Source organism: Kogia breviceps, chromosome 17, assembly GCF_026419965.1.
Source record: "Kogia breviceps isolate mKogBre1 chromosome 17, mKogBre1 haplotype 1, whole genome shotgun sequence".
Lineage (NCBI taxonomy): Eukaryota > Metazoa > Chordata > Mammalia > Artiodactyla > Physeteridae > Kogia > Kogia breviceps.
This window is the reverse complement of record NC_081326.1, coordinates 11,304,180-11,331,909: the sequence shown is the minus strand read 5'-3', so window position 1 is coordinate 11,331,909 and position 27,730 is coordinate 11,304,180. Positions and strand designations below refer to the sequence as shown.

The 27,730-nt window shown below is 47.4% G+C and overlaps 1 protein-coding gene and 1 long non-coding RNA gene across 3 annotated transcripts; one reads left to right on the top strand and one right to left on the bottom strand.

Moving 5' to 3' along the window:
• On the top strand, positions 1-5,878 carry LOC131743720 (uncharacterized). 2 transcript variants are annotated; one of them, XR_010837478.1, is made up of 3 exons: positions 1-89; positions 973-1,093; positions 4,961-5,518. It is a non-coding gene; the product is annotated as an uncharacterized lncRNA (long non-coding RNA). The 2 variants fall into 2 exon arrangements; XR_010837477.1 differs by lacking the exons at positions 1-89; positions 973-1,093 and adding exons at positions 4,658-4,765; positions 5,520-5,878 and having other exon boundaries at positions 4,961-5,078.
• VXN (vexin) lies at positions 1,975-27,505 on the bottom strand. The gene is made up of 6 exons (XM_059042637.2): positions 26,768-27,505; positions 21,275-21,330; positions 12,966-13,116; positions 9,024-9,085; positions 6,254-6,345; positions 1,975-4,355 (listed from the first exon to the last, which is right to left on the bottom strand). The coding sequence occupies exons 1-6, from the start codon at positions 26,832-26,834 to the stop codon at positions 4,172-4,174; spliced, it is 612 nt and encodes a 203-aa protein (XP_058898620.1). The 5' UTR covers positions 26,835-27,505; the 3' UTR covers positions 1,975-4,171.
• Positions 27,506-27,730: the final 225 nt, after the last annotated feature.

The following is a 27,730-nucleotide window of genomic DNA, read 5'->3' as shown; positions in this document are numbered from 1 at the left end:
GACATTCAGAGGAAGATACCACATTTTCTTTTTAACTGTGGAAACTGAGTCTCCGTGAGGTTCAACAGCTTCTCAAGCTTTCATAGCCAGTGAGTGTTTCTGGCAGTTGGAGAAGTTCAGAGCATGGGGTACCCAAGATGGGAGGCCCTGAGTGGGATAAAGGAGGTCGGAGCCCTGGGTGGGTAGAGGACACCGGGAGGGCTCAGGCCCCACCAGAGGTCAAGGAGCAGGGGGAGAAAAAGGGGGGAAAGGGACAGAAAGATGATGTCTGTGCTTATGCAGACTGGGAAGATGGCAGGGGTGGGGTGGGCAGACACTGAGAAACTGAGAGCAAGCTGCTGTCACGGCAGTTTTAGTGCTGCCAGAGCCAGTCCTGAGTGAAACAAAGAAACCATTTCCATTGTTTGCTTTGCTTCTTGCTCTGTATCTGAATGTGGTCTCCCAGAGAATGTGATCCCTTGGAGGACTGGCTGTGGCATTTGATTTTAGAAATAGCTGTGTCTTGTTTGTCAGGGGCTGCTGATGAACTCCTGATGTCCTCCCCACCTCCTCTTCCCCCCATAACCCTGAGCTCCGTGGAGTCTGTGAGCAAAAGCTGGCTGGTGTTAAGTGGGGCTTCTCCCTGAAGAATTCTGGGACCCAGGTGGTCAAAGAGTAGGAAATTCAACTTGTTCTTCTGCGGATGGATTCCAAAACGTGGGTCAGCGCTTGCCTGGAATTCCAGGCAGCCCTCCCTACTGGGGGCTGGATCCAGATGCCCCTGTCCTTCCTGGAAAAGCACAGGCACCTCTCAGGCCAACAGGCAAAGCCCTGGCTGTTTGGCTCCAGGGGAAGGGAGTTTAGCCTCATGGCAACCTGTGTTCCTAGGGGCCAACCCAGGGCTTGGGACTTACGAGGTTTCCAGGAGCATGAGGGGTGGAAGGAGGGCCTGTGGGTGAGGCGGTATGAGCTTCCGTACTTGTCTCTCCACAGACCCTACAAGGGGCACAGACCCAGCTGCCCTGTCAATGATGGAGTCACCCATCAGGTCTTTCTTTAGGTCAGTTCCACTCCCTGGGCAGCACACGGCTCTCCCAACAAAGGACATTCATAGGTATGAGTCTTGTCCCACATCCAAAGTGACCGCCCCCCGAGATCTCTGTCCCTCTGCACCGTGGCAATGCCTTTGGCGCACAAACCTCTCAACAGAGGCTGACATTCTTACAAGAAATTGAAAACTAAATGGAACTGTAATCCTTAGGAGAGTTGGTCGTTTTCTCTGTGCTTTTCCTTGCATGTCCCCAGGTCTCTGCCAACTTAGAGTCCGAGACAACGTGTCACATGATGCCTTTTCAAATCGGGCTCTGGCTGTCGCCGCTTTCCCTACTCACCGCCCATCTGCCTGATCTAGGGGCGGGGTGGAGGCCTGCCACAGACAGCAGCCAGTAAGAACTGAAATATGTGACTGGACTTGGTCCTAACAGAGGTGACTTTATTACCCTAAATGTCTTGGGATTCCTGTTGCCTCTGGCTAAGAGGACTCCAGGCTCCTTCATTCCCGGACAGCTGTCTGCAGCCAGCCTTGGCGTCCTTTGGCAAGTGGCTGCGATGTGAGTCACGGGGGGCAGTCTCCAGACAGGCTGACCATGAGGTGAGCACAGAGGGATGGTCACTGAGCCCCCTGGGGTTTGTGGTGGGGACTGAGGGCAGCATCCCAAGGAGGAGGGTGAATCCTGAGAGCACAGGTCAGGCCAGGCCAGACCGCAACAGAAGTGGCCCCGGTGCTGACTGCTGGGCAGGGCCTGTAATATCAAAACCAGACATTGCCTTAGGATGGAAGGAACATTCTGGGTTCTTTCTCACCATCCTTTTCATTTAGGTAAAGGAGCAATGAGGTACAGATGCATAATTCTTTCCCTTTGTGAAAGCCTTCTCTCATTCAATGAAGGAGCCCCAGGCATACTCTTGTGCTGATTTATTAATGGCACAAACAAAGCAGACTTTATTTTTATTTGAACTGGCCAATGAAAATGTTCTATACAAGGCAAACACTTCATCATGAAAGTTTTAAATTAAAAATAAATAAGTTCCAGCCTACATAGATCTCCAGCTGCCACATACAAATAGAGGACATCAGTTATAAAGCAAATAAGTTAAAATAAATAGTCATAGGATACTCTGATAGGTCCAGTGTAAACTTCCTGTTTTCTCCCTAGCTTTGTTCCGGACCCCTTCACCCATACACTGTAAGACTATTACACAGTCCACTGGAACCTCATTGAAAGAGCACTTGATGCCCAAATCTCCAAGTCATGTTCTGATGGGAGGACTGGGTGTTCGGAGTCTAAAACAATGGTTGAAGAGCAGAGGTCAGCAAGGTGAAAGCCTAGGCCTCTTATCCCCCATGCCTTGTTACATTTCACCTGGAGATGTGGAAGCAGGTAATTTAGAGATCAAAAAGCAACATGTGGTCACGGAGCAGCAGCCTGTGAATAACAGTTGAGTCTGAGACCCATGCTGTGGCCCAGGTCTTCCTTGTAACCGAAAAATGGGAATTTCCAACCTGGTCTTAGACTGAAATTCACCATGGAGTTGCTGGTTTTGTTAAGTGGGTTGGATTAATTTAAGCTTCTGAATTAGAAAACAAGCCTTCTGGGGGCAGAGTTGAGGCCACGGATGACAAATATGTGAGGCACATCCCACTAATCCGCTCCACAGGCAGGCATTACCAATTGATCACTGCACTCCTTTATCTCAGATTCTAGCTCCACACAGCACTCTAGGCAGCCTGTGCCAATCAATTTATGTTTAGCATTTGATATGAAAATTATTTACTAGCCTTGGTTCTTCTCTGTGTTCTAAATATTCTTGTAGGAAGGAGTAGATATAACACAGGCATTGGAGCCTGACACCCATATATGGGTTAGGTGCCTTCAGACTAATCATTTAACTACTTTAAAGCTGTGTCTATTAAATGGGGAAGGCCACCTAACTCAGAGTTGACAGAAGGAGAGGGATAATGTATGTAAAGCGCTCACTATCCCACCTGGCACATAGTAAGCATTTAATAAATGGTAACTATCATTATCATTTTATCATTTTAAGGCTACTGATGTTGATGATAGAATTGATGACGACATTTCCATTAAAAGAAGGAAAGTGCCATAATATGATATATTATGAAACCATATGAATGGTTTACATCATTTATATCATGTACTGGTTCTAACTTGGTCAAATCGTTTCCTTCAAATATTGCCCCCAGAGACATATTCCTACCCCTCAAAACCATCCTCAAATTAGTTACTAGAGTAGGCAAAGCAAGGAGTCAGGTGCAGAAGCTGAGGACCCGGTATCTAGTTCCAGTACCTGGTATGTAGTCACATAACCTCTTAAGGCCCTTAGCTTCCCTATCTGTAGATTGGGAATAATTGTGCTTTCTTTAACAGGAATTTTGTGAATGTAAGAGGTGATGGATGGGAGAGCATTTTCAAAAGTTAAAATAATTATACCCAAGCAAGGTATTATTAATTCCACTAGACTGTGTCACTTCAGAAAATATTAGCATTCAAAAATTTAAATCATGTTTTCCTATAGAAAAATCACATGTAAAAGGATAGAGAATTCATGCAATCATGCCAAATGATCATCAGAACTGATCTGGACGATACCCTCAAATGAATATTAGAACTACTAAGTAAATATATATAGCGCTTTGTTGCTAAAAATCGTACCTCATCAAGATGAAATAAATATGGTGACAGGAACAGTGAGAACCATTGTGCTTCCAAGTGCCTGAAACATCAAATTCTTACATTTATACCGGAAATCAGAACGACTCACAAGGAAGACTGAGGAATTGCCTGCTTCCTTCCTTGGAGGTCTTCAAAGTGGGATGGGAAAGTTTGATTTTGGTGCCATTTTGCCTAAACATAGGGATATAAACTTGATGACCTCCTGAAGTCACTTCCAGACCAATGGCTTTACCGATTCTAAGAAAGAACTGTTTTCTTTTGCCTTCGAGGGAGGTTCCTTTCCCGTTTCCCGAGCGAGGGCGATTAGTTAGGACTGGAGGGTGATGTGCGTGGACCGGCTAGTAGCAGAGGTGAATGTCGCTCAGTTCCGATCTGGAAGTTTCCTCCCCTTGTGCAGTGAACTCGGGCCAGCGCAGGGCACCTGGGGAGGGTCACCTTTAGTCAGCCTCAAAGGCGCTGTTGGTGGCTCCCACGTATTCAGACTTCTTCTTGTGCCTGGTCCACATTTTCCGGAGGATGCTGGGGACGCCGCAGGAAGCACTTCCTGTCAGCGGTAGGGACGCTTCTGCTCCCTGAGGGAGGGTAGGATACTCTTCGGTCATCTTCTTGAGGTGCCTGGATCTACAGAAAATCCACAGGTGGGTGAGGGGGGCGGTCACTGTGCTGAGCCCGTCTTTTAATTGCTGCCCTCGGGAAGAGGGGCCAGAGCCCTCGCTCCTCCTCTGCTCATACATCCTGTGACCACGGTGGACGGTCACCGTTGGGGCCCACGCAGGGATGACACCCCGTTCCCCTGCCCCAGGGAGGTCCTTGCATGGTGAGAGGGAAGGAGGTGGCCCTGAGCACACAGGCTCATGGATCCCAAGTTCTGCTCTTGTTCCAAACTCTACCCCTCCTCACCCCAACCCCTCATCCCTCCAGCTCTACACAGACGATCTTGCTGGAAAGAGCGGATGTCACAAAGCGTCAGCTATTGAAAGCCCATGAGCCCTGGGCCTGAATCCTGCTCCCCACTTACTGTGTGACCTCAGGCAAGTGATTTGACCTCAGCCAGCCTCAGTTTCCTCGTGTGCAAAATGGGGATAATTTCATCTAACCCAAGGGGCTTTTGTGAGGAGGAAAATAAGGTCATAAAGCATCTGGCACATTGCCCGCCTCAATAAATGTTCATTTTTCTCACTTGCTCTCCTTCAGTGAAAGAATGGCCTTCGTTTTCTTTTCAACAGCCAGGGTCCAGGAACAAATGGAAATGAGGACGTCTAAGCTTAGAGAGAAACGGGCCATTTAGAAGAACCCTTTGCAATGCAGCTGCGCGGATGGAAAGGGCGCCTCTCAAGGCACACGGTTCGTGTGTGCTGGTTACTGCAGCAGTCAGCAACAGCCATTGCTGCTCAGAACAATTTGCTACTATAAACGTAATACAATCGAAAAGATACTTTTCTCTAACGAGGTCCCAATGCGTTGAGTGGCTTGGCTTGTATCATTCATTCTAGATGTCTTTCTTTCACCTAAAAGGGCTTCACACTGGTCTGTTCCTCCTCTAACTCCCTCAGCTTTCAAGGTGTGCGTACCTTGGGTTGATATTGTAGTGCACGGTCCCTCATATGTGAGCATCTGTCACTTTCCCAAGCACGTGGCTTTCCGGTTCCCAGATTGTAAGCTTCTTGAAAAATGATGCACCAGTTGCTGCTAAGCTGTTCACACATTATCTCATCCTGTTCTCACAAAAATCTCTCAAGAGGTTATGATCGTCCCTGTTCTTTTGGTTTGGTTTTGTTTTTAAAGAAACGAGGACACGGAGGTCTGAATAACTTGCCTGAAGTCATAGCAAGTCAGCAGCAGTGCCGGGCACGGAGGCAGATCTGAGCCAAGAATCCACACCCTTCATCATACCCGAAGCCACTTGTCTGCTCTCTTCGGTCTGGAAGAGCATGATGGGGGCGTAAATGTACACGCTGAGCTGAGTTTAAGACTCTTGCTTGCCGTCCTCTTTGTGCCATGCTGAAGGCAGTGAGGGTGTTCCTGGGGGGCTTATCACTCCTGCTACTCTAGCTGCTGGTTCTGGGTCAGAGTTAATAGTAACTGTGCTCGTTATAAATTTGGTTTGCAACATTTGTATCTTACGTACTTTCTACCTGGGCAGGGACCCTTAATCTGATTCGTGAGGCATGTCTGACACCAGCATGCCTTCAGGAGAGGCTCTGCATATGGCCTGTGATTACATTTATCTAATTAACCAAAACCCCTCCCTCTTTAGACTTCTCCGAGTCTAAAGAGTGGGGTTAATGAAGTGGAAACCATCAAAAACACTCAGCTTAATCCTAGGGGAAAAGTTGACATGGCGTGACAGAAACCTGGGATTATTGCTCTCATTAAAAGGTAATTTAAAGCTGGCAGGGATTCTGTTTTAGCTTCTTGAGGGTCTGACAGCCGGGCCACCTGTTACTCTTTGGCCGCAGGAGCGGGACGGGATGGGGTGGGAAGGCCCGAGGCAGCCAGGCTGGAGGCACAACACTTACCCTCTGGTCAGAACAGCTCCGTTCTCCGAGCCCGGAGCTGCCGCCTCCAGGACGGCGGGAGCTTTCACCGAGATCCGGGCCACCGGAGGCATCTAGGTGGTGAGAAGCGAGTGTGAGGATGGCGCCATGTCCCCAACTCCGGAAGTGGCTGGAGCCATTGGAAAGGGCATCAGCTAAGCTGAACCACCATCAACCCAGGGCAATGGCCCGCATACTGCCATGGGCACCAGGCGCCCCCGGGAGGGCTTGTTAACGCAATGCTGGGCCCACCCTAGCTTCTGATTCAGTAGGTCTCACGTAGGCCCGAGAATCTGCATTTCTAACAAGTTCCCAAGTGCTCTAGTCCCAGGACCCCACTTGGAGAACCACCTACCTAGAGAAACTTGAAAGCAAGCAACTCAATCTTGCGAGGCCTCTGTCCCCCTTGCACCCCTATGGTCTGTGTCCACTTCGTTGTCGAATCCTGCAGGTTCCGCAAGGTCGGTGTCACCCTCTCCCTTTTTTTTCTCTGCTGCAGCCTCAGGACCAGTCACTTGGGACAGGACCTCCTTTCTTCCCACAAGACCCGCCACGCACCCCGGGCCCCTCCTGGATTCACAGGGTCTCGCCACTGCAGGGTGGACCGAGGCCAGCTTGGCACCCTGCTCTTTAAGTCCCCTTGAAACAGGACTCTGCCTTATCTGTGCAGCTCTGCCTTCTGTCCCAGCGGGGCTGGTCCTGCCTTTCCTGATGCCCACACACAATGCTGCATCCTCACCCAGCTTCTCCTTCATTCTCTGGATCAAGCCTCATCTCTGCCTACCCTTCAAAGACCACTTCCTCCAGGAAGCCTCCCCCCTAGGCTGGTGGCCCAGCTGATTTCTCTCTGTCTCCTGCCTCCCCACAGCACGGAGTCCTTATGTGGCATGTTTTGGCATCCCACCAGTTCCCTCTTTACGGTTGTCTACTTGTTCCTCATGCCGGTGCAGTCTCCCCAGGAATGGCACGCATGCCACAGGCTCTGGGACTTACCCTTTGGTGGCCCTCCTCAGCGCCCCTTAAAGGAGGTGGTGGGTGCTCAAGAAACATGTACCGAATTGAAAAGTCACTGGTAGCCCAAGCAGGGCTAGGTCACGAGTTCGTTCCGTCAGTGGACCTCTGCTTTGCACCTCCACCCCACGCCCCAGGGAAGGCTTAAGATCACCACATTCCTGAAATGGCTGCAGAATTCCAGGTTGAGGACACCAGGAGTCGCTGCCCCTTCTCTCCCGCGTGGGCCGGAGGTTGTGGGCAGAGTCACTGTGCCACCTTGTGGCCTCTCGGGGGCTGTCCCTCCCCATCGTGCCGGCAGCAGCCCAGAAACATGCTTCTTCCCGGGCTGTCCACCGTCCTGTTTGCCCCAGCGCATGCTAGCGTCCAATCAGATTTAGCTGTTCGAGCTCTGAATTGCTCTCCGCCCCGGGATGGGGGGCCTCCAATGAGCTGCAGGACCCCAGCCCTACCATCTCAGGCCCAGAGGAAAGGGTCTGTCCTCTGCACTATTGTCACCCCCTCCTTTGTGACCACCTTCCCATCACCACCCTGTCCCATCCCACCTTGCTCTGGCCTCCCAGCTGCAGCTTCCTCTCTGCCGAGGGCACTGAGCCCAGCCCGGGGGCTGGAGGCAAGTAACCCAAGGCAGTGAGCTGCCCTCTCCCCTTAGCCTTGGGCTCAGCTGAGGGCAGCAGTTCGAGCTGTCACAGGCTGACCACCTTCACTCGGTGGCAGCGGCCCAGCCATCCTCAGTTTCCCCTGGGTCCCAGGTTGGGACAGGGGGCGCCTGATCGTCCCATCCCTGCCCTTGTGCGGTTTTCCTAGTACAGGGATGACCTAAATGAAATAATTGGATTAGATTTCCTGCCCAGACCAGGAGCAAAGCGCTCGTGTCTCTGTCCAGTTGGTCCCATAAGGACGAGCGGGTGACTCAGACACTCTCTCCAGTCATGATCCGTGAATCTCGAAAGCTGATGCCCGCAGAGCCCAGGATGCCCAAGCTGACCTCACCTCCAGCCACCACTCCACCCCTTCTGTGCTGACCCAGGGGACACCCACGTTCATGGCCAGAGGATGATGAAGGAGATGTATTTCTTCAGGGTGACGCTGAGCTAGACCCAGACGTGCACTACCCGATCCCCCTTCAGGGAAGGACAAGCCTCCCAGCTGGGGGAGGGCGGGGAGCAGGTGGCCCTCAGCTCCTTCAGGTGTCCTTGGCTACAGAGGGCCACCTCGCTCAAGGTCATGCCCTCCTGGGCAGCCTGCATGCCGTGAAAGAGCAGGAAGAAAATAGAAAGGATCGGTCAGCTGGGTGCAACTCGGGCAACCCAGATGGACAATCCTTGCCCCAGAGCTCCCAGTGGGAGCTGGGTCAGCAGTTCCCTCTGAGGCGACGGTGTTTTGTGTTTTCACAGTGCTCGAGACCCTTGCATCTCTTTACCCCCGTAGCTGCCCCTGGGAGTTGGTCAGACGCCTCCACCTGGCAGGGGCCTGCCACAGACGCTGCTTCTTTCCCCCCTGTTTGAGATGTCCGCTAGGTAATACCTTCTGTTTACCTAAGAGCTGAATTTCTGGCAAGAAAGAGAGAGGCGGCCAGTGGTGTGCCACCGGCTGATAGGCTTTAGGAGCAAAGGACCCCCAGCTACACTTTTCTAATAATCCTCAGGCCTGGAACAAAGGACACTTGGTCTTCATGGCACAGACAGGACAAGAAATTTAGAGCACAGCAGAAACAGCCAACCAGGTTGATTTTACTTACCAAAACTTTGCTATATGCTCGATTCCCACACAGACTTGCTGATTTGGGTTCAGAAATCCCCACTGCAAAGTTGAACGGAGGGGGCGTTACTCAGTGGTACTCTGGGTTCCAGCTCCCCCCGGGCTCTGCATCAGTTATCCCGTAGCGAATCAGTCACAAGCCAGGAATATCCTAACGGCCTTTGTCCTGAGCAGCAAAATCACGCACTGGGGTCAGGCAACGGGACAACTGTGGAGTGGGTCCCCTGCACCCCTGGCGCTCTGGGGGAGGTTAGAACTAAGGTCTAATAAGAGCACGTGTGTGGAGGTGTTCAGTACGGGGTCTGCCTGCAGTAGGGGACTCAGAGAATGTGCCCTTAGCTCCTCCTTTCTTCCTAAGGCGCCAGATCACAGGAGGTTATCAGGAGTTAAGTGTTTATAGCTGGGATCAGTTCTTTAACTTGCCTCTCCTGGACACGCCTCTGTGAAAATGAGCCCAAAGTCCTGCCTGCTGTGGGAAGTGAGCTTCATAATGTGGGAGGATTGGAGGTTATCAGAGTCCTGAGGCGCTGGCATGAGACGTAGGTGAGAACCTTCTTTCTATGCCTTTATCTGAGGCTCGACCCGCTGCTGGGAATCCAGAGGTTGAGCTGAGGTAGCTGGTGATGGGCGGGGGTGGGGTGGAGTGGGGGGGCTGGCCTTCAGTCGAGTCCCTCCTGGGGCAGGTGTCCCTGGAGGAGCCCCATGCTATCAGACTACAGCGTAGAGAAATACCAGCCCCCCACCCCGAGGAAAACATCTCAAGGCCAATGAAATGAAGTTACAGGTGTGCCATGCTCTGGCGTTAAGTGACGATGGTAGCTCATATTTTTGAGCATTTACTGCGTCAGTCGCTGTGCTGAGTGTAAGACTCATAAACATTGTCTCATTTAATCCTCACCACGGCCCTCACAGGCAGACGTCATGATAGATGAGGAAACAGAGGCTCCAGAGAGGCACAGCAGTTACGCTGAAGCTGGGTGAGGAAGATCTAGGGAGTGGTAAGCTGACCTCCTTGGTGGTCTTGCAAGGCTGGGAAAACTTGACCGAGGGACCCCCTAACCCAGGTGGAGAGACCCAGGGAGGGCAATCCGCAGAGAGAACAGTGTTGGGGAGGGTCCGGAAGATAACAGAATATAATGAGGGGTCACAGTTACACCACAGCTCAGGGCTGTTCTGCGCATGCACTGGCAGGGATAGGAGTGTCACAGGAGGTGGCCCTGGAGAGGCGAGCAGAGGACTGGGTCCTGGAGAACCTTGGGCATGGTCTGGAGGGCAGCTGGGGGTGGAGAGGACACAGTGTTTGAAGCAGAGGGATGTCAGAGGCAGATTCTGCCTTAGGCTACCCTCTGGTAGCCTCGTGGAGCAAGAGGGACTGGCGGCTGAGGACCAGGCTTGGCTGCTACACACAAGGGATGAAGGGAGTCTGACCCGGCAGCCTGAGATTGGTACCAAGGAGAGATGAGACGTACGGAGGAACTGACACTGTCAGTGGTTAGTGTGTGGAGCGGGGGTGGGGAGGACAAGCGGGTATTGGGATAAACATCCCAGCGGCTTGCTGGAAAGATGGATAGTGGCCCCAGCTGAGAAGGGAAGAGAGGTTTGAAGGTGGACGACGAATTCCATTTGAACCAGTTGATTCTGAGATGTCCCAAGGACATCTTGGTGGAGACATTCCACCGGCCCAGGAGGTGGGTGTCCCCTTTTCCGGGCACTTGAGGGTCACCTGCTCAAGGCTTCAGATTCCCCACTCTTTCCAAGGTTCCTCGGAGCATATTTCTCCCACGTGAGAAGGCTACAGCACCCAGGAGCCTTCTCCTTTAGCTCGGAAAAGAAACACGTCTCCAGATTTGAGATCCCTGGAGACACGTATCCTTCTGACGGAAGGATGGAAAACTCGTGCCCAAGGCCGGTGCCCAGCCTTTCCTGTGGGTCTGGCTCTGACTCAGAAACCCTCCCTCCCTCTCCTCCCCTCTGGAATCTGTCAGATTGTGGGAGCTGAAGGAACTGAATCGATGCCCAGCTCAATCTTTTTTTTTCTTTTTTCTTTTTAAAACCTGACTAGCACATTCCCTGCATGAGCTGACTGTCATATGTCGGGCAGAGTCTCTCCATTTCATAACTTGCTGTTCTCCCCTTCAGTCCAAGCTTCCACTAGCAACTTAGGAAGGAAAGTAGCCCCTAAAACCAGACAGCTGAAAAGACATTATTTTTCTAGGGGAAAGATGCAATTAGCCTGCAAATCAGGAGACATGAGATTTAATCTCAGTTCTGTTGCTCATGAGCAGTGCACCTTGGGTAAATCAGTTTCCATGGTTTCGGTTTCCTCTTCTGTAGATCGGCGGGGGGTGCTTGCAGAGATCAGTGGGCCTCCACCTTCAGGGAGGTGGAAAGTCACCCGGGGAGCAGGCTTGTTAAAACAGATTGCTGGGCCCTACCCCAGAATTTGATTAAATAGGTCTTGGGTGGGACCCAAAATTTGCATTTCCAGCAAGTTCCAGGGGGTTCTGCCGCTCCAGAGATGCCACTTGGAGAACCACCCATTATTTCGTCCCTAAATCCTTGCTAATCAGTATGTTGTCCTTGGACCAACATCCTCAGCATCATCTGGAAGATTATTAGAAACAAAATCTGGGGCCCTACTTGGTCCTACCGAATTAGACTGCATCAAACAAACCAAGATTCCCAGGTGATTCTTCTGCACATTAAAATTTGAGAAACATGGCTCTAAATTCATTTTGTGATTTTGTAGAGAAGATATTCTTTTTCTTTCTATGCACAGGCAAACACCACCCACCCACCCACTTATATATAGACAGAGGAAAAAAAACTATCTTCTCAATTTGCAAGGCACATTGTGGTTTCCCTAAGGCTTTCACTCTCCATAAAAATGTATATATGTAATCCCTTAACTAGAGCATATAGCTTGACTTATGGGTTCTTACACGTAGGATCTTAAAAACAGGATCAGGTGTTAGTGACCAAAGAAACCTTAGAGATCCAATCTAACATCTATGAGGGAGGAAAGAGAGGAGATGGATGGATAAAGAGAGACACTCAATGGAGTCTAATTTCAGTTCTTCTAACATACAAAACTGTTGACACCCAACAGCTTTGAAAAGGATGTCCAAGACTTTTTGTGTATTTCTGGAGTTAAAAATAGGAATAACTTGAGGCTGTAGGCATAACAGAAATAACCGAAACCAGGAATTAAAGGCTAAATACGAGCACAGACTTCAGCAGGCTAGACACAGATTCCTGTTTAACTGCTCCGGGTGGGAGCCATTTTTCAAAATAATGTGGAAGGTAAGACTCTAATGTTTCCAGCTTTCAAAACATATTTGTCTCTAAATTCTTTTTATAAATTGTTGAAATAGTTTAAGACGTTCAAATTTAAAATGGTGGGATTTTAAGATGGCAGCTGATTAAGAGCCTGTATAATTGTGTGCGCGCGTGCACACACACACACACACACACACACACACCTTGTAAAATAACGTAAGCTTCCTAAGCTTCATTAGTCATGTGTACACTGGTTTCCTCTCCCCCCAGCGTCTAATGGTATTTACCTCCTCCTGAATCCCGCAGGACTGCCTGTGGAGCTAGGCCGCAGATGAGAGCATCTTTGCTCATCACGCAGACCCAGCAGCTAGTGTTTTAAGGCAGAAGGTGTTCTGTGGTGCTGTAGTGGTGGGGGACCCCGAGCAGGTGCATTCAGAGCAGGACCGGCATGCACTGCGGAACGCGGCGGCCTCACGCGCAGATGCTCCGCCCACCGGGCGTGATGGAGGACGCCAGAGAGGACCACGACGTGGCTGGAGCCAGCACAAGCCAGTTCGCGGACACCGTGGCAGCTGCTCTAAGTGGGCCGCTGCCCCCCGCCCCCCCAGGGAGGTTCCAGGGACCCGGGCCGTGTGGCACGTACCAGGCCTGGCGGAGGACTTGGCGGGGTGGGCGCCCTGCGGCCATGCGTTCTGGAAGCGACCCGACCTGCGGGCCTCGCAGTCGCGGTGGTCGCTGCGGTGCTGCAGCAGCTCCAGGGGCCGGGACGCGTAGAGGTCGGACTCGATCACCACCTGCGGGGGGAGGAAGGACCGTCAGCTTGTTCCTCCCCTAGAATCTCAGCCTCCACAGCCGAGGCCAGGACTGCAGCTTTGCGGACAGACCTCGTGCTGACGCGGAGCCTTCCTGACTCCAGCCGCTGCTGGGAGCAGCGAGGAAACCTGGGGAGACTGGCCTGAAACGGTGAACTGTTGTGTTTAACTTCAGCATGTCCAGTGGCACCATGGTGCAGGAAAATGAGGTTTCTGGGGGCTCCTCACCAGCCGTTCCGTCACAGAGTCAGAAGCCTGGGCCCTCAGGCCCCAGACTGGGGCCAGTTAACTGCCCCAGGGCTGGGCGTAGTTTGACAATAGAACAGGCTATTTGAAATGAGGACAGGCCCTGGAAATCGGGCTCTTACAGTCTTCGCAGCTCAGTGGGCACCCTTGTTCATGTAGAGGACAGCTTTCTGGATGCTCCAGCAGAGGGGAGACCTAGGCAGAGGACTCGGGGCCCCACTGATTCCCAGGTTGTAAAAAGGAAGAACGTGCTGGCCAGAAGAAGCAGGCATGGCTCCCGGACGCTCACGTTTCCAACACTTTGCAGAGTGCCTGTCAGCTGGAGCTGGGAGATAAGTTTCCACGACCTGTGGCTCGGTAAGTGGAGACTCTGGCAAGCCAGAGCGGAGCGCTGCACGCTAGGGTGTTTTCAGTAATGACCCCCTGCTCAGTAGCGGTTTGGGGAAAGTACATGAAGAGGAATACCCCTTTTGTCAGGGCCCACTGAAATGGGCCTTTAAAATGATAATAAAAATACTTAGATCATTGAAATAATTTAAATGTACAAATTTGAGACAGATAGTACCATATTTTATCTTAATATCGGGGGTGACAAAGTGAATCTTAGCAATTTGGGGCTCATATCGTGCATGTTTGACTGCACAGCCATGACACTGGGGTCACGCGTTCTGAACGAACGTCTTCAGTCCTTTGAAGCAGGTTAGAACTGCCAACATTACACTGCAGCTTCTCTGAGGTTTGTATTTACTCATTCTCTTGCTTACTCGTTCCTTCCTTCCACAGACATCCTGCGAGGGCACCTCTGTGCCAGATCCTGGCACTGAGTCTATCTGTGAGTGAGGTGGACCCACTTCAGCCTTTACAGTCTAGCCTTTGATGAATTCCCCTCCATTGTTCACATGTAACAATTGTGGAGGAAGCTGAAGCAAATAAGGCTGGATTTTTAAGTATTATAATAGGGTTATATTTCAGTTCAGTGGAGAAAAATTGGACCTTTAATAAATATTGTTGGAATAAATGTCAGGCCATGGGGGGAAATGGATCCATGTCCACACTTCTCATAGGAAAATGAATACCAGACAGACCAAAGATGCATGTTAAAAAACAAACAAACAAACAGCAAACGCTAGAATAGAATATGGCTCAATATAACATTTGTTACATATAATAGGGAATTATCGCTATGTACATAAAACTCTTACAAATCAATAAAGAGGAAAAAAAATAGAAAAACGGGACCAAAACCCATCTGACAGTTGACAATAGACATGCAAATGGCCGGTTAACATGAAAGGTGCTGAACAACTATAATTAAATGCAAATTAAACCAAAGTTTTTTCTCCTATCAGATTGTCAATGATGAAGAAGATAAATTTCCATTTGGGGTCATGCGAACCTGAGTTCAAACCCCAGTTTTGGTACTTCGAGGCTATGTGGAAAGGGGTCATCCTCTTGACCACCGTTGCTGTACTGGGGCAGAGTCACTGCTGGTCATTCGCAGAGATTTCAGGAACATAGCAGGTTCTCGTTCCCTGTGCCACCTGTTTACCTACAGCATCAGGAAGCGGTCATGTCCCCAACAGAGGAAGGGGAGCTGTCACTCTTTGCTTCAGTTTATCACATATAGTCCTTTGCTTAAAAAAGTAGTATATCCCAAATTTGGTCTTACCTGGCTTAGGAAATTAACTCTTCTCAGGCCCAATTTAGGACCCAGACTCATTCATTCTTTGCCTTTGGAGAAAGATGATGATGATGAAGGATCATCTAGGACTAGCGCTCTTTCTCTTCTGGGCACTGCAGCATGTGGGATTTTCCCCCCAATAATTTAAAATATTTTTCCTCCAGCTTTACTGAGATATAAATGGACACATATGATTATTTACGTTTAAGGAGTACAATGTGTTGATTTGATATGTTTGTAAATTGCAAAATGACTAGAAGGTGGTGTTTCTGTTGGTTTTCCAGCAAGCCTTCAGTGCAGGCTGGGGGCAGCACCCGTCCGCCCTAAGCCAGCTCACTGGGGGCTGTAAGGTGCAGTAGTGGGTGGTCTGGACTCACCACCCTGCACAGAAAGTCCCCTCAGCTTTTCCATTTCCTTCCCTCCTCTTAGCACTGCACTCTGCCATGGTGTCGCCCAGAATACTGGAATTTCCTAGATTTTTGACATTTTTGGATACATGTACCGTTTGGCCTCAGGGTTTCCCCTGGAATGTGGACCTCCAGGTCCAAGGGGAGAGACCTGAGCCTCATTACTGACGTTCTAGCCTTTGGCTGTCTACCTCTCATCACAGGTATTTCAAATTTTGTTTTCATTTTTTCAGCATTTCTCTGATGAAGAGTGAGGACTGGTGTGTTTTCCGACCCATTTTGTAGAAGGAGGAAGTAAGGCAGGATGTGAAAGCCTTAGGAGTCCAGCAGGGAGGCCCAGCATTTCCTCCCCTGAAAGGGAAGCAAATGTTTCCTTTTAGGAACAAGAAACCTCAGCCATCCCTTCTCTGCATTGTGGGTGGGAGAAGGGAATGGGGAGGGAGAGAGTTGGAGAGGCATTAGCTGCTCTGCCCCGGATTGGATGTAGGTTTCCTGGGGTGGGAGTGAGGCTGGTTACTTCCCAGGTCCTGACCGAGGGCCCAGTGCCTCAGCAGGGTATCTTCTCGGCCCTGAAGGATGCCAAAGCACTAAAAGAAAGAGGAGAGGGCTCAGCTCGGAAGGTTCCCCTTTCTTAGCTGGCCTCGTGCTTGCTTCTCACGCCCCACAAGTGCGGAGGCTCTGAGAGGGCTCAGGGCAGTGCGTCAGGCCCACATCAGGGAACGGACAGCTGGATGCATGGCTGTGGCCTCCTGGAAGCCTCCCGACGGCCTGGTTTTTTTTTTTTCTGGTCTGTAGGATACGGTCCGGGCTGGGTACTGCAGCTGGTCTTAGAACAAACTGGTCTGAGCACAGGCTCTTTAGCACCCTGAGTACGAGGGTGAGATTGGGGAAGGGGGGAGGGGGAGACGTGTTTAATGTTGGATTTCCCTTTCCAAGTTCAGCAGATTGCCTGCTGAAAGCAGGGAATGTACTTGTGTAACAGATTCACTGTGATAAATTGATGCTTCCCTGCTGGGTGCAGATCAGAGACCTAGGGGGCTGGTAGGGAGTTAGAAAGACAGGTGAGACCTAGGTGATGATTTTGGTTGACGGCATCCAGAGTAAAGTTCTAGCCCAACTCCCTAATTTTACACACGGGGAAACTGAGGCCAAAGGAAGCTGTGTGTCTTCAAGGTCACAGAGCTATAAGGGGCAGAGCCTGAGCAAGGATCATGGTTTCATAACTTCTAAGGAAGTGCTCTTTGTAAGACCCATGGAAGTGCTGACATCCAGGTAAAAATTTTCAAGTGCAATTGATTGCTCAGTGCATTTTGAAAAACCAGATCACCAGACAGAAAAATCAGATCACCGCTCCTCCACAAGGTTGAAATCTGTGGGAAGAATGTGCCATTTGCACTCCCATGCCTCCATCTTTCCTGATGATGGCACTGCTGCTTATTATGAAGGGGCTCTGAATCTCGGTGGTAATGGCTCCATTGCACTGGAAGGCCTAACTAACCCACACTTTGGTGTAAATTTATTCCTTTAAGCTACTCTTATGATGTCTGCAGCATCAGGATGATCAGGATGTCAGTAAGATTGTCTAAGAATCAGAGGGGATGCGGAGAAAAAGACTAGTGCAACCATCTAGAGAAGGAGCAGTGGGTGGCTGTAGAAGAAGAAAATGTAACTTACAAGGGGTCCAGAGAGAGAGGAAACTGCCGCACTAAGGATGATTCGGAGAGGAAAGAGATACTTGTAAAGGAAGGAACCTGATATCCATGTGGTAGCCCAAGGGGTGAGAATAGAGACAAGTAAGAATTTCCGGACAAAGTCATAAATATTGGTACATTAGAGCAGCTGCAAAATATGAACGATTTTCTCGGGAACTCAAAGGGAAGCCAAGAGCCAGTTGGATGAAAAAGGAAAAGGTCAGAGATAGTGCTTTCTTCTCTGGGACTCAGTTCCCCCTACTAAGACCTTTCCTGTCTTTTCTAATTTGAATGTTCTGTACAGCTGGGTCTGAGTTTTATGAGCAAAAGATGAGTCATGCTGTTAGGGGAAATGAGAAATTCAGAGGAGAGCTCAAAGGCCAGAGAGCATTATTCATCTCTCTTACCTGGAGGAAGAATGCATATTTGAAGAGAAGACCCTACCTTCTGTTTTTTCTTTTTTTACATCAAAAGCAATTTTTATTTGTATTCATATATTTGAGTCATTTTTTTTCCCCTTGCAGTAAAAATGTTTTAGGGAGGGAAAGTCGTAAGCCACTCCCAGGAAAGCTGGGAGCTTGGTTCTACAGAGCCTGGCTGAAGTCAGTGGATACTTCAGGAGGCGGTGCCCCATGTTTTGGGCGCTTCTGAATCTCATGCCCCTGTGGCTTCACTTCCACCATAGAGAGTTGTCTCCTTTGTTTGGGTTCTAAATCCCTTGAGAAGTTTCTTCCCTAGCACCCTATTTATCTTCTAGACAGTATGATTTAGTTTCCATTTTTAAGCTTTTGTAATCACAGTTCGGTCCTTATAAAGCCAGTAGGTATTGGTATAAGCGGTGATTCAGACAGAAACACCGTTTAAGGTTAGAAATTCAAGGCAAGAACTTGGTTGAAAACTAAATATTCCTAATTCCCAAAGGATCTTCCCAGAGTCGTGAATGACTTGTGGCTCCTTCAAATCCAGAGTACAGATCTTCCTTGACTTACAGTGGGGTTACGTCCTGATAAATACCCCTAAAATATCGTAAGTTGAAAATGCTTTTGATACAGCTAACCTACCAAACATCATAGCTTAGCTGAGCCTACCTTAAACGTGCTCAGAACACTTACATCACCCTATGGTTGGGCAAAATCATCTCACACAAAGCCTATTTTATAATAAAGTGTTGACTATCTCATGTAATTGACTGAGTACTGTACTGAAAGTGAGAAACAATGCTTGTCTGGGTCCAGGATGGTTCTAAGTGTATCCTTGTTTACGCTCGTGATCGCGTGGCTGGTGGGAGGCTGCGTGCGGCTTGCTGAGCTGCCCAGCATTACAAGAGGGTATGTTGCACCCCATATCACTAGCCTGGGGAAAGATCAAAATTCAAATTTCCAAGTATGGTCTCTGAATGCGTTTCTCTTTGGCATCATCGTAAAGACAAAAATCATGAAAGTCAGGCTGTCATAAGTCAGGGACCAACTGTAATGCCAAACTCAAGTCTGTGCGCAAACTCTAAATTACCTACAAACGACCCCTCCCCTTTCCATTTTTGGTGACACCCACTGCTCCTTGAAAGTCAGGAGCGTTTTCCTTCTGGACTGTGTGCTTAAGTTTTTAGGGATCATGAGAAATACAAGAATTTCTTGCACTACAACAAAGAACCCATTAAAAGCCCTTTCTTTCTTAGTATATAAATATTCTCAAAGTCATTTTAAAAAAAGGATAAACCACCGACAGAGAAATGAGCAAAAGACATGTCTTTTAACCCATAGGGAGAAAGTATCAAAATCTATGAAAAGATGAAGAATGATATTAATTACTAAAGAAGTGCAAATTAAAACAGTGAGATGTTTTCACCTATCAGATTGTCAAAGATTAACAACATTTGATACCGTATAGTGTTGGCTCAGGTGTTCTGGTAAAGGTAGTTTAAAACAGTTGCTAAGAATTTGGCAATAGCTATAAAATTTTTTCAATGCTCATATCCTTCGAGCATTTTCTTTCTTTTTTAAAATTGACATATAACATTGTGTACGTTTAAGTATAAGGTGTTGATTTGATGACCCAACATTTTCATATCTATGAATTTATCCTCAAAAACATTTGCATCAGAACATAAAAAAATATGTTCAAGAATATTTCTTGTGGCATTGTTTTAGTGGGAAAAATGGGGAAACCCCATTTATTGATAATTTGGTTAAATAATCTAGAAAACATCAGATTTGGTTTGGGTAAAAAATTACAGTACATTCATTCATACAGTGGCATACTAGGCAGCCTCTAAAAAGAATGGGGAAGATGTATATGTATTAATTGGCATGTAAAGATGCTCAAAATGTATATAGTGAAAAAAGCAAAGTGCAAAACAGCATGTTATTGAGCAATAAAGCGTGATAATTATACATTGTTATAGGAGAAATTTTCATTAAAAAAACTCCAGTGCTTATTGAATGTTCAGTATGTATCAGGCTCTGGATTAAGCTTACGTGTATTAAATCATTTGCTCCTTCCAGTGGTTATCGGGATGTGCGCTCTCACTCTCCCCGTTTCAATGCTAAGCGAGTCAAGTCCTGGGATGGTTAGGCAACGTGCCCAAGGTCATATAGCTAGAAATGCATAGAACTGGGGTTTAAAACCGGGAAGTGGAAGAAACCAGGCAGTTTGACTCTAGTCTGCATACCTAACCACTATGTTCTATAGCTTCTCAGGATTTTCTGATATCATAGTTTACATCTTTTTAGTATTTGAAATTTTGTAATGGGCCCATCCTGCTTTGGGAATTTAAAAAGTAATAAATGTATATAAAACAACAACGACTAAAACCAATTTCATGCCCAGGACACTTAAAAAAATTTTTTTTAATGGAGAATAGGATTTTAAAAATTGAGATACTTAGAAAAACAATTGACCGCTTATATATAAAGAAATCTGTAAGTAAAATGAGAAATTCACAGGCTCTAAAGACATGTAAACTAATTTTAAGGTAATGCATGTGCTTATTAAAGAAGCAAAAAATAGAAGAAATGAAAGCCAGTGCTGGTGAGGCTGGAGGGAAATGGAAAAGCATTGTTGGAAGCCTGGCAGTTGTCCAGAATTCCCGGTAGTATGTGACGAAACTAGAAGCAGAAACCATCTTTTAAAAATCACTGTTCATGGGCTTCCCTGGTGGCGCAGTGGTGGAGAGTCCGCCTGCCGATGCAGGGGACGCGGGTTCGTGCCCCGGTCTGGGAAGATCCCACGTGCCGCGGAGCGGCTGGGCCCGTGAGCCATGGCCGCTGAGCCTGCACGTCCGGAGCCTGCGCTCCCCAAAGGGAGAGGCCACAGCAGTGAGAGGCCCGCGTACCACAAAAAAAAAAAAGTAAATAAATAAAAAAAATAAAAATCACTGTTCTATTCTCCGCTCTAGTACAGGAGAAGGAATGCAAAGGATGGATGGATAGATGAAACTGTTCTTATCCTTTTGCTTGTTAATTCTACTTTGAGGCCTATGCACCACAGGATTAATCCCCAAAATAGTATTTTTTATTTATTTATTTTTTGCGTTACGCGGGCCTCTCACTGTTGTGGCCTCTCCCGTTGCGGAGCACAGGCTCCGGACGCGCAGGCTCAGCGGCCATGGCTCATGGGCCCAGCCGCTCTGCAGCATGTGGGATCTTCCCGGACCGGGGCACGAACCCGTGTCCCCTGCATCGGCAGGCGGACTCTCAACCACTGCGCCACCAGGGAAGCCCCCAAAATAGTATTTTGTACAAATAAATTCATTGCACTGCTATTTATAATAGTGAAAAAGTGGAACATTGCAAATGCCAACAATAGAACACCCAAGTCAGGGATGCTCTACCCACACTGTGGACTCTGTTTAAGAAAAAAATGTGTATATAAAATGCAAATTATTCTCTGTGGGGAAAATGACAGAAGGGGGTCCAATTCAGGACTGTTCGTTGTCTGGTTGACATTTGTCAGTTGTTTTGGTTAAGTGGAGGATGGAGAATGCAACAGCAACATGAGCTACGGAAAACTTTCCAGGCTGTGGAGAGTGTGGATGGAGGGGGGAAGTGGGGAGTGAAGCTAGACACTGCTTTTTTCATGAAAGTCAACAAAAGGGATCAAAACGGAAGTTTTCTTACATTCTTGGTTAAGAGATGTTGAGAGCTCTTGACTCTTCTTCTGGCTGGACTGGACACTGCAAAGAGAGAGAAGGAGTGGTTTTAGAGAACACCTGTGAGACTGATGTAGCTACAGTAGCAATACGGAGAGGGTTTGCACCTGGAGTGGGACAGGGCCCAGGGGAGGGGGGTTGGGAAGAAGAGGCGGGTGCAATTGCAATTTTATTTTTTTAATAGATCTTTATTGGCATATAATTGCTTCACAATACTGTGTTAGTTGATGTTGCACAACAAAGCGAATCAGCCATATGCGTACGCAGGTCCCCATATCCCCTCCCTCTTGTGTCTCCCTCCCACCCTCGCTATCCCACCCCTCTAGGTGGTCACAAAGCACCGAGCTGATCTCCCTGTGCTATGCGGCTGCTTCCCACTAGCTATCTATTTTACATTAGATAGTGTATATATGTCCATGCCACTCTCTCACTTCGTCCCAGCTTACCCTTCCCACTCCCCGTGTCCTCAAGTCCATTCTCTACATCTGCGTCTTTATTCCTGTCCTGCCCCTAGGTTCTTCAGAACCATTTTTTTTTTTTTTTAGATTCCATATATATGTGTTAGCATATGGTATTTGTTTTTGTCTTTCTGACTTACTTCACTCTGTATGACAGACTCTGGGTCCATCCACCTCACTACAAATAAGTCAGTTTCGTTTCTTTTTATGCTGAGTAATATTCCATTGTATATATGTGTCACATCTTCTTTATCCATTCATCTGTCGATGGACACTTAGGTTGCTTCTATGTCCTGGCTATTGTAGATAGTGCTGCAATGAAGATTGTGGTACATGACTCCTTTTGAATTAGGGTTTTCTTAGGGTATATGCCCAGTAGTGGGATTGCTGGGTCATATGGTAGTTTTATTTTTAGTTTTTTAAGGAACCTCCACACTGGAGGTTTCCATAGTGGCTGTGTCAGTTTACATTCCCACCAACAGTGCAGGAGGGTTGCCTTTTCACTACACCCTTTCCAGCATTTATTGTTTCGAGATTTTTTGATAATGGCCATTCTGACTGGCATGAGGTGATACCTCATTGTAGTTTTGATTTGCATTTCTCTAATAATTAGTGATGTTGAGCATCTTTTCATGTGCCTCTTGGCCATCTGTATATCTTCCTTGGTGAAATGTCTATTTAAGTCTTCCGTCCATTTTTTAACTGTTTTTTTGTTTCTTTTTTGATATTGAGCTCCATGAACTGTTTGTATATTTTGGAGATTAATCCTTTGTCTGTTGTTTCATTTGCAAATATTTTCTCCCATTCTGAGGGTTGTCTTTTGGTCTTGTTTATGGTTTCCTTTGCTGTGCAAAAGCCTTTAAGTTTAATTAAGTCCCATTTGTTTATTTTTGTTTTTGTTTCCATTACTCTAGGAGGTGGGCAATTGCAATTTTAGATGTTACTTGGTCTAGTGCCCCAAAGCTCATAGCAGCACTATTCGCAATAGCTGAAAGGTGGAAACAACCCAAATGTCCATTAACAAATTAATGGGCAAACTAAATGTGGTATAGACATACAATGGATATCATTCAGCCTTAAAAAAGAATGAAATTCTGAAACATGCTCTAACATGGATGAACCTTGAAAACATTAAGCTAAGTGAAATAAGCCAGATACGAAGGGACAAATATTGTATGAGTCTGCTTATATGAGATACCTCAACTAATCAAATTCATAGAGACACAAAGTAGAACGGAGGTTACCGGGGCTGGAAGAAGGACGGAATGGGGAGTTATTATTTAATGGGTACAGAGTGTCAGTTTGGGAAGAGGAAGAAATTCAGGAAATGGATCGTGGTGATCCATTAATGCCACAGAACCGAACACTTGAATAGTTAAATGGTAAATTTTATTTACCACAGTAAATAAAAAAAATGTGAAGAATCAATTTGTTATAAAAAAGTTACTTGGTTGGGAAAAAGGTGTGCATTTTGTTGAAAGTGGAGACACCCGGACATCTCTTTTGCACGTTGATGCTGAGGCAATTTACTTGATTTACTTGGAGGTGAAATCCCGCCCTGCCACTGCCCTGCCTAGAATGGACATGACTTCTTGTCACATCTCAGATTAGTGCTCAGGTGAGAGCTGTGTTAGTTTCTGCAGAGCTCCTGCTGCCGTGGAGCCCGGCGAGCAGAGGGCTTGTTAAGAGCCAGGGCTCCGGACTCCTTTCTCTTGGGTGTAAATTCCAGCTTGACCACTTGCCAGTCGTGTGACTTGGGCGAATGACTCGTCCTTGCTAAGCCTCACTTTCCTCATCTGGTAAAACTCGCAGCTACGTCAGAGGGCTGCGGTGAGAACGCAATGGTCTGGTCTTTATCAAGCCCTTGGCCCGCAGCCTGGCAAGGAGTGACTTCCCAGGAGTTAGTGGTGGTTATTATTGATACAATTCTCCTCTTCCTCTGCAAGGTGAGGGCAGGTGGAAGGAATAGGTGATAACCTCTAGAGACTGTCGCCTCCGTCAGGAGTTCTCTTTCTGGAGTTTCCTCCATTTCCTCCTGCTGTTCCCCAGCTCCCCTTTTGCCAAGCCCGCCTCATTGTTGTTTATCCCCAAGAGAATTATATCGAATGCTGTTCACCCTAGAATTAAACCCACTGGTGAGCTTCAGGAAATAGCTTCTGGTATAACTTCTTGGTAAAACCACAGATTTTATCTTTTATATTTACTGTGAATTGTTTCTGTGAAATCTTTCCCTTGAAGGGCTCTCCTCTCTAAGAAGTAAAAATACACACTTGTCCTCAGTTACAGACTTGATCTATGTCTTGTGCCTTAAAATACTTAAGAAGCACCCTAACACTTGCTGTTGCCATATTTTTGTGAGCTTTAGGATGGCTCAGCTAAAAAAAAAATACATAGATTTAGGTTGAACCCATTATATATGTATGTGTGTGTGTTGGAAACAGGGATATGATACAATGACGATAAATGTGATAATGGCTCGCGTTGAGCTTTACTGGGTGACGACTTATTTCCTTCTCGCATTCACTCCTCACAGCAACTCTTTGGGGTCGGGTGTCTTCCTTAACTCTATTTCTCAGGTAGATACTGAGGGCTAGGGTCACACAGTTGGTGGTGGGACAAGGCCTGCGCTCTTAAACACTAGGTTGCTGAACTTGTGCTCGGTAAATGTTCTGTTCATTGCACGTTGAATACACACGGCTAAACAGGAGCGTGTGGAAAAGGGCATCCCAGAGAGGACTATAACCCTTGTTAGAGAAAATCAAACCAACCTGTATTTCTGCAGGCAGGGAACGTGGGGGTGGAATCAAGAGTTACCCATCTGTCACATAAGCGGTGACTTAGGAAGACCTGGCCCTGTCTTCGCCCACCGAGAGCCTTACGCTTGTTGCTCTGGAGGAGGCGAGATGAGGCAAAACAAGGCGTAGGAAGAGGCGGACTTCCTCCTCCCACAGTCTAATATAAAACTGCGGATATTCCTTTTCTAGAGAAGAGCTTCCTGAGCGGTGGCATGTCCATGAATACCGATGACTGGTTTAATACCAGGAGGTGGCCATGAATAAAAATGGCAAGAAAGAAATACAGGATTGAGTATTTATCTTTGACTAAACGTATTCATTGCTCAAAATATGGAATAAAAATAGAAATCACTTTGTAAATGATGTATTTAATGGTGCTTACTACCATGCCAGGTACTATTCTAGATGCTTTATGTATTTTGTCTCTATCTCATTTTTCCCCCCCATAATAACCTTGGGAGGTAAGTTCTAGTTCTTCCTTTTTTATAAGAGTGGAAACTCAGGCCCAGAGAGGTTAAGTGCCTGCCCAAGGTCACACAGCGTACACGTGGTGGTGGGTCTCTTGACTACTCTGCTAAGCAAATGGATTCAAAGGCCCTGTTTTGAATGATTTTCTTCAGGTGAAGTATGACATTGCTCCTGAATTGTATAATAAGTTTTAAATTTAATAGGGCCCTTCAGCTTTGATGTTTATCTCCCTTAAATTTTTTTAAATGGAAAAAATTATAGAACATAGACATTTTAACATTTTCATATTTGCTTTCAATTTGTTTTCTTCTCCTACAAAAGAGATAACAAATGAGAGGACAAGTTTTGGTCCCTTTTCTACTCTTCCCAACTCTACTTTCCTCCCTCTCCAGGGCTACTAATATCACTAACTTTATCTGTGCCTTTCCAGCCTATGTTTTTTATGCTTTTCTCTAGATATGTATCCATAAACAATGTATAGTACTGTACAAATTTAGTAATTTTTACATGATGCTCTTGGGAGCTGTGTCCACACACACAGATCCAGTTCTTTTCCCTGTTGACTACTGTGGAGTATTCCAGAGTCTGATGACACCACATTTTACCCCTTCCCCTCTTCAAGGACATTTAAGTTGTTTTCAGTTTTGCCCTTGGAGACCCAGTGGCCCTGTAAGCATCCACGTATAAGAGCATTTACAGGAGTGGAACTGTTGGGTCGGAGGGCTGGCCTTGACTTTTCAGGTACATTCCCGAGTCTCCGGAGGGTGTCCCAACTTCAGCACGTGGGCAGACTCCCAGCTTTTTCTTCTCTCCCTCTGTCTGGCAATAGATGTCTAAAGCTTAATTTATGCTCTGCTGGCTTTTTCTCTTTGTGGCCAGGCTGAGTCTCTCCCTTCCCCCTAGGAGTGGTCATGTCGATGGCTGACATGGGATGAAGAAAGGGGTTGTTTGAACAGGGGGTCACAGCACCAGCAGACATCCGGCCCTCTTCATTCAGGCTGACAATGAGACCAGGGGCTAAGCCGGGCTCCCGGGCTCTCCCAGCAGTACAGGGGCTGCGGGGAGAGCACAGGGGCGGCAGGAGAGAGGGCCCAGCTCTGCAGGGGGCAAGGGACCTATCCAGGGACACAGCGCCCTTCCGGGGCCTGGACACCATTCACCTCAGAGCGGCAGGGCTTTTTACGAAGTCAGACTCTTTGGCGGTGCCAGCGCCAGGTGAGGTTTGGGAGCGCGGTCCTGGGGTCTGTGCAGAGGCCAGACTGGGTCAGGGCACTCCTGGACCACTTCAGTGGACTTCAGGCCACTGCCAGCAGGATCCCTCCTCATATTTCACGGCACAGTTAGCAATCGGACTTCTGAGCCAGCTGCTTCTCGTTTCAGAACCCGCTTGCTCACTGGAGAAGAGGAAAGAATCTATCTGCCCTGGGAATTTTGTTTTCATGTCTGTTTCCTAAAACAGTGGCTTGCTGTCCCTTTCATTTGGCATACTGGGTTGCCAGTATCGAATTAAGTAAAGCGAGGAGTAGTTAGCTGCCCTCATTTCCCCTTTGATGGATTGTTTCTCAATGATGGATGCTCATCCATATGCCTCCTTTTCAGAAACAAGCACAAACACGGTCCAAACAGACCATCCGACCTCAGAAACCTGAGGGTAAACCGTAATAAGGCAGCATATGACTGTCTGTACCCTCCTGCTTACCCTGCCACGTTAAGGAAACAGTCAAGGGCAATTTTACTCACCCTTGGAAGGAATCACGGTGGTGAAAACTTCTATATTTTCATCACTGCAGCTGTAAATCTGATGCATCGTTTCAGCCTTCTCTCCCCCAAAGTGCCTGGGAACCGGAGGCCTCTCTCTGAACCCCTAGTCGCGAGGTTTCCTAATCCAGTCTGGCTCAGGGAACATTGTGCCGGTCCACAAAAGACAGGCTGGTGCTGTGATCTCATCTCATTCCAGAGTCTTCACTGCAACATTTTCTAATCCCATCTGTCTTTTTTTTTTTTTTTTTTTTTTTTTTTTTTTTTTTATGAATCCTATTATTGCAAACCTTTGATGGAGCCCGGAGGTTTCAGTCCCCTCGCGGCCAGGATGTATTTAACATTTTTATTTTGCCGTGTCTGCCGCAGTGAATTTGGAAGTCTTTTGTGAAGTGGTGATGAAGTGAAATCGCCTACTCGGGTAGCGCCAAGCGTGGCTGGAGGATTTTTACCAAAAAGGAAACGTGAATCTTGGTACCAGCAATTCCCCTTTTCATTTCAGAGATGAAGAGGCTTTTTTTTTTTTTTTTTCCCCCTCCCTCCAGAACTGGCTATTCAGTAATTTGTCATGTGTTAATTTGGCTTCCTTGAAAGTTTCTATTTTAAACAAAAGGACTGTTCTTCCAGGGCATTCTCGCCTCATGCCAGTACATGACAAGGCTGACATTTCTAGAGAGCTGTGTGTTTAGCATCTCCTTGTACAAGCCTGCAGGTGTTTGCAGGAATGGGGGTAACAAGCAGTGCCTGACGCTTGAGGTGCCCAAGTATTTTTATTATTTTTATTATTGTATTGTATTGTATTTTTATTATCCTAAATGTCCTAATATATTGTATACTATCCTAAATATCCTACTGTCCTATATATATCCTATATTTTATCCTATATATTCTATATACATACACAAAACTAAGGTATGGTTGAAGCAGAGGTGTATATGTCAAACC

Bases quoted from the DNA above. Each gene is read 5' to 3' on its own strand.
- VXN (XM_059042637.2), bottom strand. From the start codon at position 26,834: ATGCATCAGATTTACAGCTGCAGTGATGAAAATATAGAAGTTTTCACC. The intron at 21,331-26,767 runs GTGAGTAAAATT...CTCTCTTTGCAG, and splicing joins CACCGTGATTCCTTCCAAGG to TGTCCAGTCCAGCCAGAAGA. The intron at 6,346-9,023 runs GTAAGTAAAATC...CTCACCACCTAG, and splicing joins GAGCATATAGCAAAGTTTTG to ATGCCTCCGGTGGCCCGGAT.